Source organism: Delphinapterus leucas, chromosome 1 (genome assembly GCF_059928025.1).
Source record: "Delphinapterus leucas isolate spDelLeu-1000000601 "Yukka" chromosome 1, BTC_Dleu_Yukka2, whole genome shotgun sequence".
In the NCBI taxonomy this organism is placed as follows: Eukaryota; Metazoa; Chordata; class Mammalia; order Artiodactyla; family Monodontidae; genus Delphinapterus; species Delphinapterus leucas.
This window is the reverse complement of record NC_143129.1, coordinates 151,999,343-152,012,031: the sequence shown is the minus strand read 5'-3', so window position 1 is coordinate 152,012,031 and position 12,689 is coordinate 151,999,343. Positions and strand designations below refer to the sequence as shown.

Sequence of the window (12,689 nt, the reverse complement as noted above, 5' to 3'; positions counted from 1 at the left end):
AAGAGACAGTGGTTGAGAGATTAGTGGTTGCCAGGGATGGGGGCAGGGGGATAACAGGGTATAACTGTTCTCCTTGGAGACTGACCCCCTCCCCGACCCAAGAGAGGGCCCTATAATAAATACCTAGGAGGGCTGATTGTTTACACGTCTAAAAAGGGCTTGGATGTGTCCCCACTGAATGACTTAGTGGATTCAGTCTCTAATACCACAGGACAGTACTGTCAAGCAATTTTGTAGACAAGCTTTTGGGTAAGTCCCTACTTTTAGTCCTAAGACAGCTCCAACAAAGCAGCTAAATAAAGTCTCAAAAGCTCTCCGAAAAGCCAGAAAAGCAGTGAGACACTTGTTCCCAATGCCTGCCACCAAGTGGCTAGCTGGAAAATGTTTGTGTGTGTGTACATGGGGCATGAGTTTTAGAGCATGCTATGTACTCTATAGCAGTATTCAAATAAAAATCTGATTGGTGCCTCAGGTCATTTATAAAATGTAGTCATTCAAAAGTGTGTAAGGTCTCCGTTAGGGATTAAAGTATAAATGTTAAATTGGCTATTTCTTAATCTGCTCTAACAGTCTTTGCTCCTTTTATTCTCATCAATTCTTGATGTAATAATGAAGAGTAGGAGGAGGCAACTTGTGTTGCCAATAAACACAACTTAACACTCTCTTGTCTCTCCAGAAAACAGAAAAAAAAATTGGGGACAGGGAAAAAAGTAATTGCATTTAAATGACAATATAAATTTAAGCCTTCTTTGCTTTAAAAGCATTAATTGTAGCCTGCAGACAACTCATTCACTTAATAAATATTCACATGTACCAGGCACTAGGCTAGGGGCTGGGACTGAAGTTAAATGTTATAGGTCCCCAGGAAATTACAATGGAGTGACACGTGCAAATGTAAGGTATTATGAGTGCATACACAGGAGGAGCCTAATCCAGTCCTGGGAGGTAAGAAAATGTTTCCTGGTGGAAAGGTATCTAAACTGAGGTGTAGAGCCAGGCAGAGATAGGGTGACAGGAATGGGTGATTTTTCAGGCAGTTAGCAAGTGCAAAAACAGGAGACCAAACACCACGAAGAGGGATGGAACACACACCGTTGGAAGCAAGGCAAGCACATTTCTCTGTGAATCATATCCTTCCTACTAAAGTTTTTCTTGCTGATTTTCAGCCAAAGGACCCCTCATTTTCGGAGGGCTCTGACAAACAGGGTCAACTTTTACTTTATTTTGCTAATCTCACAGTATTGTTTGCTTGCTTGTCTTCTCCACTAGACTGTTATATCCATGAAGAGAGTGAGAATGATTCTTATACTGTATTCTTACTGCTTACACTGGGTCTAACCAGGCACTCATTGAACGAATGAAGAAGACTCTAAAAAAACATTCATAGAGAGATAATATAGTGCAATGTGGTTAAGAGTGCAAGCTTCAGCGTCAAACTGCCTTGGTGTGAATTTTGCCTCAATCAATTATTTGCTATGTGGACTTAGGTAGTTTCCCTATCAGTAAAATGGGTATAATACATGAATATTGATGGTCCCAGGATTGTTATCAGGATTATATGATATAATGCATATCAAGTATCTGGCCTATAGGAAGTGCTCAATCAATGTTAGATATCATTCTTTATCTTACAAGTTTAAAAAGTCAGAAAGTTATAACTTTGAGCATTTTCTCTATCACTTCATAATATAAAAATTTACCTTCGATGCTAGAAATTCCTGGTAGGGAGACAGGCCTTAGCTGGGCGGCTTTCTCAGTCTGGCCTCCAAGAGACCGTGGGAATTTTGGCAATGCTGATGGCTTTGATGTGAAACTCTGAACTTGCTCTGTAACAAACAATACAGTTTTAGATTACTAATGTGACACCAAATTAAACCAGTATTGAAGGTCCAAACCTTTTAGGGCAAATTACTTAATTTAAGAGAAACAGCTGAGAATTAAGTAGCATAGTGACTACATGAAGTTAAAGATAAAAATTGAGATGTTTTGTGGATAAGTGAAGATCAATCAATATTATGTAACATTAAGGTTTGAAGCCGTGGTCCCACTGGGTGCTCTTATAGTACAAGTTAGCATTCCACATGTTTAGAGGTTGAGAGTTCAAGCTGCAAGTGAGAAAAGCATTGGGTATTTGACATCCTAGGAGCTGTGCTATGAGCCCGATCTGGGGGTATCTGCCACCAGACCAGCTGGTGCTGAAAGAGTGCTAACATACGATTATGTAGCACAGTGTTGGGGCAAGGCCTCCCACTGTACTTTGTCTCTCACTTAAAAGAGAATAAGAGAAGTTGTATTGCTTTCCCCAAAATGAAAAATACTTGTGGGAGGGTAGGGGTCAAAACCAACATAATATAATGCCGTGGTTACATCTTCATAGAGCAGCACCAGCAGAGGTTGACGCACCTGCTAATACTGATTAGGTTATGTCCCTGACTAAAGCCAAAGGCCCTTCCAACCCAATGATCTCATTGTTATTTGTTAATGGTTTTTTAGAAGGACTAATATTTATTTTTAAGTAAATTTTTATGCATTTACAGAAATGAAGACTCCCGTAAACAACATTTAGGGCTGGTTTAATACATGCTACGGCAGTAATGTTTTTGCCTATAATTGGATGCAGACAGCATGGAGAAGTCTATTTCCAGCTAAACACTACCCATTTTTCCCTTAATAGACTCGAGTACAAATCATGTGCAAAATGGGCTTTTTCTAAATGAAAGCAAAGTGTAGCAGCTTCATCTCAGTGCGCTCAGGCATCATTCACTCAGTGCCATCAGTCCTGCTGGAACACCTTTCCCCACTCTGTGTGGGAGGCGAGCTGCCCAAGCCTGCGTGAAATATTCAGAAGCCAACCCTGAATATCTCACCTTCGTCGGCAGTCTCTGGAGGCCTGCTGCTCTCAGGTTTGTTTGTGAGAGCACTGATCAGCTGCAGTTTCTCTCTGAGCTTGGATACCTGAGAATCTGAACTATCTTCTTTCTGTCCAAAACAAAGATCACAGAAGGTTTAAGGCGGAAGGAAGACCTCATCTGATTCTTCATGATATACCCAAAGCCTATTTAGCCTGTAGTGCTTGACCCCAAGTAGGCTTCCTCTGAAGGCAATGAAGGAATGAATCAACAATTACTAGAGATACCTTCAGTACTCAGTGTTGATTAGGGTCTGGCTGGATTTGAGCCTAGACCATCAAGGGAACATTATGCTACAGATGATCTGATTCACTGTGTGCATTTGGCGGACGGGGAAGGCAAGCATGTGTCAGCAGTAAAGGAAACATATACTTGCTCAGGTGCTGTTGTGATACCCATTTCCTAAATGGGTAGGATATTGTTTTCTAGGTACTATTTCACACTAACTAAATAATTTTCCTGAATAGCTTACTTCACCTTGTGACTAGGTCACTTTAGGCAGTTTTATGCTCTTATCATCTTAAAAAAAAAAAAGCAACCAAACCACAAGTATTCCCCCTGATCTTCCTTCTCTGCCACCACGGTAATGATTCAACTGGTGGCAGGAACTGTTAGGAACATAAGGGAGCTACAATATTTTTTTTCCTGTTCTTCATTCATTTATTTGTTTATTTTTTAACATCTTTATTGGAGTATAATTGCTTTACAATGGTGTGTTAGTTTCTGCTTTATAACAAAGTGAATCCGTTATACATATACATATATCCCCATATCTTTTCCCTCTTGTGTCTCCCTCCCTCCCCCCCTCCCTATCCCACCCCTCTAGGTGGTCACAAAGCACCAAGCTGATCAGGGAGCTATAATATTTCTAATTTGAGGCCTTACGTGTATCTTTAAAAAAATTTTTTTCCCCTACCCTGCCTCATTCCCAGATGATATAGTAGCATATAAAAAATACAATTAATTATAAAAAGAGAGAAGTCTGGTTTCTGTGAGGTCAGTTTCTAACTGCGTAGGCTAGTGTGAAAGGTCCTGAGCCCATGTTTAGTTAGAATATCGACCATTACACATTTCTTTTATTCAATATTTATTTACTTATTTCTCTCCTATCCTTATTCTACCCTAACAGTTACTGTACAGTAGATCACACTTAGTTTATTTAGGGAGCTAAAATATGGATGTATATAGCTAAAACTAGGTACTAAATGCTTGAATAATTTATGGCAAGGAGAAATTACATTTCTTTTGGACACTTAGATGAGGTAGGACAAAGGGACTAATACATTGGGGTAAGAGTTAAAAACACAAAGTGTCAGAAAGTAAAGCCAAAAAATTCAGGCAAAAATGTGTACTAGCTCTATTTTATTCTGATATTTACTGTCAAAATCTGAACTGTTGCTGAAATCACTATTATTTTCCAATAGTAACCACCCATTACTTTTTTTGTGCTTGAACATTTTTATCTGGATCTTAAATTTTTCTTGTCATTCTCTAGGTGAAGATAAAATTTTTTTGGGTAGCAGCAGTTAGAAAACTCAACAAAAGCCTAGCTTATAAAGCACTAAAATCTTAATATATGTGATTTTTATCCAGACAATACAAAACTGTTAAGGAAGAACAAGTCTAGATGCAAAGCATTACTCTGAAAACTGCCTGACATATGTGGTTCATTTCCAAGTTCATTTCCTGTGAACCCCATCCTTGAGCTCATCGAATGCAATGTGCATCTGAAATGATATTTTAGTCACTCAGTCACAGTCTTTCTGGCTTTTCCTTTATTTTAGCCAAGATCTTATAATATTAAACAGTACTCTAATCACAGAGAATGCTGAAAACAAACTTTCTTTCCTGGGATAACAAAGCAACATCACAGACTACTTGTCTTATCTTGACAATATGTCTGGGAAGAACAAAAAAAGGGAAGGTACAAGGTGAAGGGAACGGGCTGAAGCTTAAAGGGACTATGTATGTACTGAGACTGCAATCTTTCTTTTCCCCCTTCCACCCCCCAAGAGTCTGTAATTTTAAAAATAAGAAATAATTTTTAGTTTAGACACCATTTTTAGATTATCTATGCCTCTCATCATTAGTACAGATAACTTACTGTCTTAGCTTAAAAGTCACTTCCTTAGGGAAGACTTCCTGTTCTCTGTTAGCACTGTTATACCCTATACCTTTCCTTCGTAGCACTTATCATACTCGTGATTATCTGCTCAATTATGTGTTAATGATCTTCTGGCTGATGGACTTCGAGCTCCACCAGAACAGGTGTCACATGTTTACCCTGCTCACTGTGGTCACACCAGCTCTTAGCAAAGAGCTGGGCAAGGGGCAGGCTCCTGATAAAGTACTTGCTTATCTACCAATATACTAATTTACTAATTACTTTGTCTTGAAGTTTCAAAAAAAGACCAAAGTGCTCCCTTTGAGAAAGAAGCAGGTGCTCATGCATTTATTCTTACTTCAGAGAAAGTCTCCTATTACTTACCTTTATGCTCTGGGATTTTACTGACTCTGTTCTGTTGGTCACTTGATGCAAAGACTCTCTCTTCAGAGTGGCAGCTCTATCATTCATCTTAAAGGGTAAAAGGAACAAAACAAGAGAAGATTAAAGGAAAACATTAAAACTTAAACAACATCCAGCATTTTAAAAACAAACTGGCCAAAATTATTTAAAGGGTCTCGATATACAACTGATTCACTATGCTGTACACCTGAAACTAACACAATGTTGTAAATCAACTATATTCCAATAAAAATTTTAAAACAATAAATAAATGAAGGGTCTCAGAACACTTTCAACAGAAAACCAGCAGGAGAATGAGAGGAGAGAGGGAGAAAGGCCTCAGAGAGACAAAGCTGAAACTGGTGCTTCTAGTTTCTGTCACAAACTTTAAAACTTTGAAGTATAAAAGGCGAGAGGACTTCTACCCAAAACCATGCTGGGTATGATGCTGCTGGAAGAAACAGTAGGACAGATGGCACTATTAGCAATTTTCTCTTCTGGAAAAAAATAGGGTGAGGAGGGGAGGGACAGTATGGAGAGTTTTGGGGCTGGTGAGTTTTCACTATAAGCCTTGAAAACCAACCTTCAAGACCTAATACTCATCAAATCATCCAAAATTCCTAGCCTCTACTGTACTCAGTTTAGCTAAGTTCAAAAAGGCTTTTAAAAATGAGGCTCCTTTGATCTTCATAGCTTTGTAGTAAATCACACACCCCTGTAAAGGAGGAAGAGGAGCAGGTCCTCTTACTCTACCCTCAAAGCCAAGGCTGGGCCACTTGCCAGGGCTCCACTGTAGCAGAGCCAGTTCAAAGGCTGCTTCCTATGTGCCAGGGCTTGACTTTACTTGTAGGCTTGCTTCCAGCTTTGGTAGCTACTTGATTTATACAATTTATATAGTTACTTGACTTATACAATTTATACAATCTCCTGTATTTGGTTTCCATTTCTATATGCCTCTGTCTTTGCTGTAGGAAATCTTTAAGAGTGGGGCTTGCAGCTATTAAAAAATAACCCACGTGGATTCTAGAACAATGTATATGTGAAAGGTGATTAAAAGAAACAACCACCACATCTTATTTGCAATAACATGAAAACCAGTAAACCATACGGTCTGTCAGCATCAGTGACTTAGTACGTCATTCAGGTTCCTCTTATGTAAAATGAGAGGACAGACTCAATGATCTCTTAAGGGGAGGAGCTGGTCTGACTGATTTGTCTTAAATAGCTTTCCTGACATTACCTGCAAGGGGATCCCCCTCATATGCCCATGAAACAGGACAAGTCTGAAAGCCGAGTCTGGGCTTAAGGAAATGACAAAAGATTCTCTAGTTATTGTCACTGTCATTGTTCCCACCCTTAATAAATTAAAAAAGTAAAGATCAAGAAGACCTCCCTTGGAAATATGTGCCAGAGCTTCCCTACCAGATGAGTCACTGGTAACATAAAAGGAAGCTTGTCGTCCCTGCCAACTACTTGTGGTGAGGCCTTGGCAAGCAACTGAACCTCTCTACATCTCCCTTCCAAATCAGGACTGACATCGTCTGTGCCATTCACATCACACAGCTAGTGTAAGAATTAGAGGAGACAAGGATTAAGCATAACACAAACGTGGAGCCTCTCAAGTATCCTAGAAGTCGTGGTCTGAAAAGGTTGTGGAATGTCATCCATGTACAGACAAAACACACTGCAACACAGAACATGTCACAAAAGACGTGAAGAGGCTTACCATGCTGAAGGACAGGTTCGCTCGCTTTTCTACCTTGCTCATAGCAATCAGATCTCTTTCTATCAAGTTGACTCTCTGGGTAAGATTACTGACTGTCTCATTCATCCCCTTGAGTTTAAGATCATTCTCTCTCTGGTACCCCACTAGGGCACTGTTTACCTCCTCTAAAAAGTTGTGGAGGTACAGGATATCCTGGAGTGGAAATAAATCAAGTTGTGGAATCCAGCTAAAGACATGTACTAGACAAGCAGGCCAGCAGCACTGAACAACCATTATTATGTCAACTTATTGAAGTAAACTCCTTTTCCTGCTCTTGACCATTGATTGTCAGTCTCTGTTTTGTCCCTCCACTCTGAACTGCTCCCAGTTTACTCCCTCTGGAATTGTCTGACCTCAGTTAGACAGGAGGGGGAAAGAGGGACGAGACTACCAACATGATTCACTCTCTGGTCCCAGAAAGCTGAGAGCTTGAGAATTGATTTCCCAATGTTTACCTCACCTGCTGGCGAGAAAGCCTGCTGGGTTATTGACTGAAACGCTCAGTAACCTAATCTGTCAGAACAAAACTACCGTAGAAACAATACCAATTACTGAGTTGGCTCATGTAGCAAAACCGTAACAGGTAGCGCATTATTTAGTACAAGATTCAATTATTTTTGACATTCTCCAGTACTGATTGTTATTTAGAAAGGAATGATGATTATAGGCTTTAAAGGGCATTAAATTCAGGACAGGAATTCTTCGCAGTGAAGATTTCTTTTATTCTTTTTAATGTGATTCTGAACTCATCCTTTTCCCTCCTCTGGTCTTTAGAAAATCTTGATTTTCCAGGATATGCTTTCTAATGTTCTTAGTATTTACTGTGACCCCAAACAGCCATCACTTTGAATTAATCTGCTATCCATCCATCTTTAATTTGTCCAGATTGCTATTCAAAAACTGTTCAAAAACAGTTTCAGGATAATCTGGTCACTTTATGACTTTCAAGATGTGAAAAGGAATTTACTCCACTGATCGACATGCAGGGAGAAAAAGCAAACTGCCAAGGAAGACACAGGCAGCATGCTGGCTCCCTGACAGAGCCACACCCCCCCACACTCTGCTCAGCTCTCAGGCAGGCAAACGTGTGCACGAGATGCCTGCTCAGGGATCGCAACATGGAGCCTACACTACAGGCCGCCTCCAGAGTTCAATGGTCATAGGGAGTTAAGCCAGAGACAAAAGTACCTGTTTCAAATTCTCACTGTGGGTTTTACTGTCAAGTTCAGATGTAGCTGACGGTGATGGAATGATCTGGTTGCTTCCACTGGTTTCCTTTAAGGCGTGCTGATTCTGTGAACAGGAATGAAGGTTGGTACAGGCAATAAGTAATAACTAAGTTTGCTTATCCATCAGCAACGGTCCTGGAACATTCCAGCTTCTCACAGGTGGCATCCACAGATTAATCAACAACTATTTCCCAGGAGCCTTGGTATGACCAATCCTGTGCTAGGCCTGAGGGCACCAGGTACTTCTGGGGATCCCAGGCCTAAAGCCTGGACTGGATCAGCAGCACCCAGACTGCGTCAGGGAACTGAGGTCCTCTGTTTCTCAGTCTCTGAATGGAATGAACTCCCTAGAAACCAGGCCTCCTCTCCCTGTCACCTGTACTCCCAGAGAAACTATACAACCACTGTATCTCCCAGGACCAACTCAGTCTGAACCTGGTTAGTGTCATTGTTTCCCCAGGACTAAAGAGCTTTATACATTCAAAGAACAGCCAGTCAAGGAACCACTGGCTTTGGGCACTGAGCACAGTAACCAACCGTGCACATTATTAGTTTCTCAGTTTGTACAGCACATGCCAAGAGTTATGAGGGTTACCCTTCCTTTCTCATCCCCTTCCCACTGCTCAAGTCTCTCCTGGCGGCGACTGAAGTATAACATGCTTATATACACTTTTCCCTCTAATGGAAAAACTTTGTATGGCTTATTCAGTAGGAGGATTACCACTGGAAACCATGGAAGTTTAAAAGATGCACATTTAATGATAACAGGATGCAACTGGTCAAAATAAACTGTTTTCCTTGAAATCTGAAATCCTAGACATTTGTCAACTCTGCTTTTATAGGAAACAAATGGTAACAACAAAGAGAAAAGGAGGAGAGGATGAGAAAAAAAGAAAAAACCCCATGGTTCTATAAAGCATGAATTTTTGAGTTCGTAAAAAGTATTTTAGAAAATAATTACTTTGAGAAAATGCTCAAGCTATTAAAATAATAATAATAGTAAAAGAACTGTTGAGTTAGAGAAGTCTTTATTATCATGGATCACATAGTTACTCAGTGACAGAGTTGGAATTAGAATCCAGGGTGTCTGGATACCTAGATCAAGGCTTTTTCCTCTGGGTCAGCCCCACTAAATAAAAGTGAGGAGTATTTGTTCTGAAGAAAATGAAAAACCCTCCTTTCTAGAGCTCTAATACAGCCCAGGTCTCCTTGGCACAAACTGCCCAGTTTAAACTTGAAGCTCCAAAGCTTGAAAAGAGCATGTAGGGCAGATCTAGAAATTGGGGGAGAAGCTAGGGAACTTTTGTGTGCCTTGAACTGTCCTGATTTCATACATGTATAACTCATCTCTCCAGCAGGACAGCGAGGGCTGTGCCATCCTTTTTCACCCTTCATAAATCTTTCATGGAGCTGAGTATCCGTCAGGAGATTAATTAAGGCCTCTGAATGACTGCAGACAGCTTACATGTGCACAGCATTAAGCAATGTTTGAAAACAATTCCCGAGCACTGCAGGGGTTTGCTTATGTCTCAGTTACCTGTTGCTGTATAATAAATCATCCCCAGGGACTTCCCTGGCGGTCCAGTGGTTAAGACTTCGCCTTCCAGTGCAGGGGGTGAGGGTTTGATCCCTGGTTGGGGAGCTAGGATCCCACATGCCTCGCCGCCCAAAAATCATGGCATAAAACAGAAGCAATATTGTAACAAATTCAATAAAGACTTTTAAAACAGTCCACATCAAAAAAAAAAAATCTTAAAAAAAAAAAAGAATCATCCTCAAACTTTGTGGCTTAAAACAAGTTTATTATTTCTCATGATTCTGTGGGTTGACTGGGCTCAGTGGGGGTGGGGTGGCTTCCTCTTCCCCCTGGTATAGGATGAGGTCACACATGTGGCTGTATTCGACTGCGAGACAGGCTGAAGCTGGAACACCCAAGATGGCCTTTCATCCTCTGGAGCTCCTCTGTGCTTTGCCTCTAATCATTCCCAGTCTAACAGCCCTGCCCAAACTCCTGATCCACAGAACAGTGAGAAATAATAAACTGTTGTTTTAAGCCACTAAGTCTTAGGGCGATTTGTTATGTAGCAATAAATAAGACACTTCCCCACTCCCCTTTCCTTCTTTTCGGTTTTCCTTCCTACCCATTCAACTCTAAGGACAGTGTCTTAGTGCTGTATCTCCTCTACCACGTTTGCAAAAGACTCAGCTTTTAATCCTATCTACCTCAATTTATAGATTGTAGTAAAATCAATCAACACTGCTTATTTTATCTTTTAAAAAGGTGCCTGTGGGGCCTGTTTAGGTAAATGGAAAGTTGGTATCACAAGATTACACAGAAAAGGGTAGGCAGGAGTATGCTAACTTTCTGTAGCATTTGTAGATTTCCGTACCATATCACTCTGCAGTGACTCCATGGTTTTCTTGTGTTCGTCCACAGTCTTCTGTATTGCCTCCACAGCAAGATGGACGCTGTTTAAAGTATTGCCAATGGAAGCAACACTCTGAACAGAAACATGTAGTAGGGTCAGTGTTTTTTCCTTTTTACAATTTTTTAATAACTTTATTAAGATATAACTGAGAAACAATAAACTGCACGTATTTAAAATGTATAACTCGATAAGTTTTTACATATATATCCATACATATATATATATATATATATATATACACACACACCTGTGAAACCATTACCACAATCAAGATAATAAACATCCATCACCCCCAAGTTCCCTCATGCCTCCTTGTAATTCTTCCCTCCCTGTTCCCAGGCAACCACTGATCCACTTTCTATCACTATATATATGTGTGTCACTATCTATCTATCTATCCATACACTTATATATATCAGTTTGCATTTCCTAGAATTTTACATGAATAGAACAGTGAGTGAGCATGTACTTTTTTTTTTTTTTTGGTACGGCTTCTTTCATGCAGCATAATTATTCTGAGATTTATGCATGTTGTAGCTACTCAGCATGTTGTGGAGTAGCATTCCATTCTACAGATACATCACCTTGACCTGTTGATGGTGTTTTAGATTTTAGGTTGTTTTCAACATTTGACTATTACAAATAAAGCTGCTATGAACATTAACGTACAAGCCCTCATGTGGGCATATGCTTTCATTTCCCTTCATCATAAGCTTTCTTGTTATCACAATTCCTAGGAGGTGAGTGGCTGATCACATGGTAGATGTAGGCTTAACTTTTGTACTCCATCTCCTCATCAATACTGGTATCCTCAATCTGTTCCATGTTAGCCATTCTAGTGGGAGTGTAGTGGTATAGCATTGTGATTTTACTTAAACACTGACCTAATGGAGGATTATTTCAAATATCTTCGAACTATGAACTCCATGTAGTTTATACTGACACAATTAACCAGAAAGTACACATACACACACTCATAATTTTCATAGAGGAAAGCCAGATCTTTCCTTAAAAACAAAACAAAACAAACGAAACAAAAAACCCCCCAAAAAACTAGCTTATAAATCTGGGATCTGTAGGTAAAGTTCTCCCACAAACTGCCTCTATGAAGCCCTGCAGGCAGATGGTCAGAGCTATCATTGTAGACTGCTACTCTCAGGAGCAAATGATGACTTTTGAGTGAAAATGGGTGGAACCATTTTTGGCCTTGGAAAACCCAGCATTGCAGAGATGAAGGGAAAATTCCATTTGGCAGCATGTGTTCTTCTGCTTTAGAATCCCATCAGTAACTACTGAGTAGAGTTAGATATGGCTAGTAGCTTACTTGCTTTCATTAGGTCCAAGGAGCCCAAGTGGATTGCGGACTTAGGAATATAATTCAGAAATGATCTTTTAAAACAGCCTTGTCCTACAGGAACATCTAAAGGAGTGTTACTAATTTGATAGGTTTTGGTCTTTCATTAAGATATACTGATAATTTTATAGTGTCCCATTAGTATTTTTAACCAAGGGTGTTTTTATTATACTGATAGCCAAGAATCCAAGAGAAAAAGAAATGACATTTTCAACATTAAAAAAAAAAATTACATGAGATACATTGAAGTTAGGTTTTTTGAGATGACCTACCACTTCAAAACTGAGCCACCTGTAATAAAAGTAGTGCCTGACATTATAAATGCACAGATTTGCAAAGAGACAACATACTGGGTAGAAGTCTCTAATCTGGGATTTTGTCTATGTAAGGTCTGTTGTTACAGCAGCTACAAGCATTCAAAGACATCCACTGTTAGAGAATCTTCACTGGCTGGATGCATGAGCCCATCAGGACGCAAGAAGATAGTAAGCTCTTGT

The 12,689-nt window shown here is 39.9% G+C and overlaps 1 protein-coding gene across 4 annotated transcripts in view; it reads right to left on the bottom strand.

Moving 5' to 3' along the window:
• EFCAB14 (EF-hand calcium binding domain 14) overlaps window positions 1-12,689 on the bottom strand; it is a 37,386-nt gene that overhangs the window by 4,241 nt on the left and 20,456 nt on the right. Inside the window, exons 5-11 of one of the 4 annotated variants that reach the window (XM_089923185.1) lie at window positions 10,800-10,910; window positions 8,369-8,473; window positions 7,142-7,333; window positions 6,838-6,978; window positions 5,398-5,484; window positions 2,868-2,979; window positions 1,701-1,826 (exon numbers count right to left, since the gene is read on the bottom strand). In XM_089923185.1, the coding sequence (XP_089779311.1) occupies window positions 1,701-1,826; window positions 2,868-2,979; window positions 5,398-5,484; window positions 6,838-6,978; window positions 7,142-7,333; window positions 8,369-8,473; window positions 10,800-10,910 (874 nt within the window). The remainder of the gene's footprint in view (window positions 1-1,700; window positions 1,827-2,867; window positions 2,980-5,397; window positions 5,485-6,837; window positions 6,979-7,141; window positions 7,334-8,368; window positions 8,474-10,799; window positions 10,911-12,689) is intronic. The other 3 variants (XM_022575620.3, XM_089923181.1, XM_022575621.3) reach the window with 3 other exon arrangements.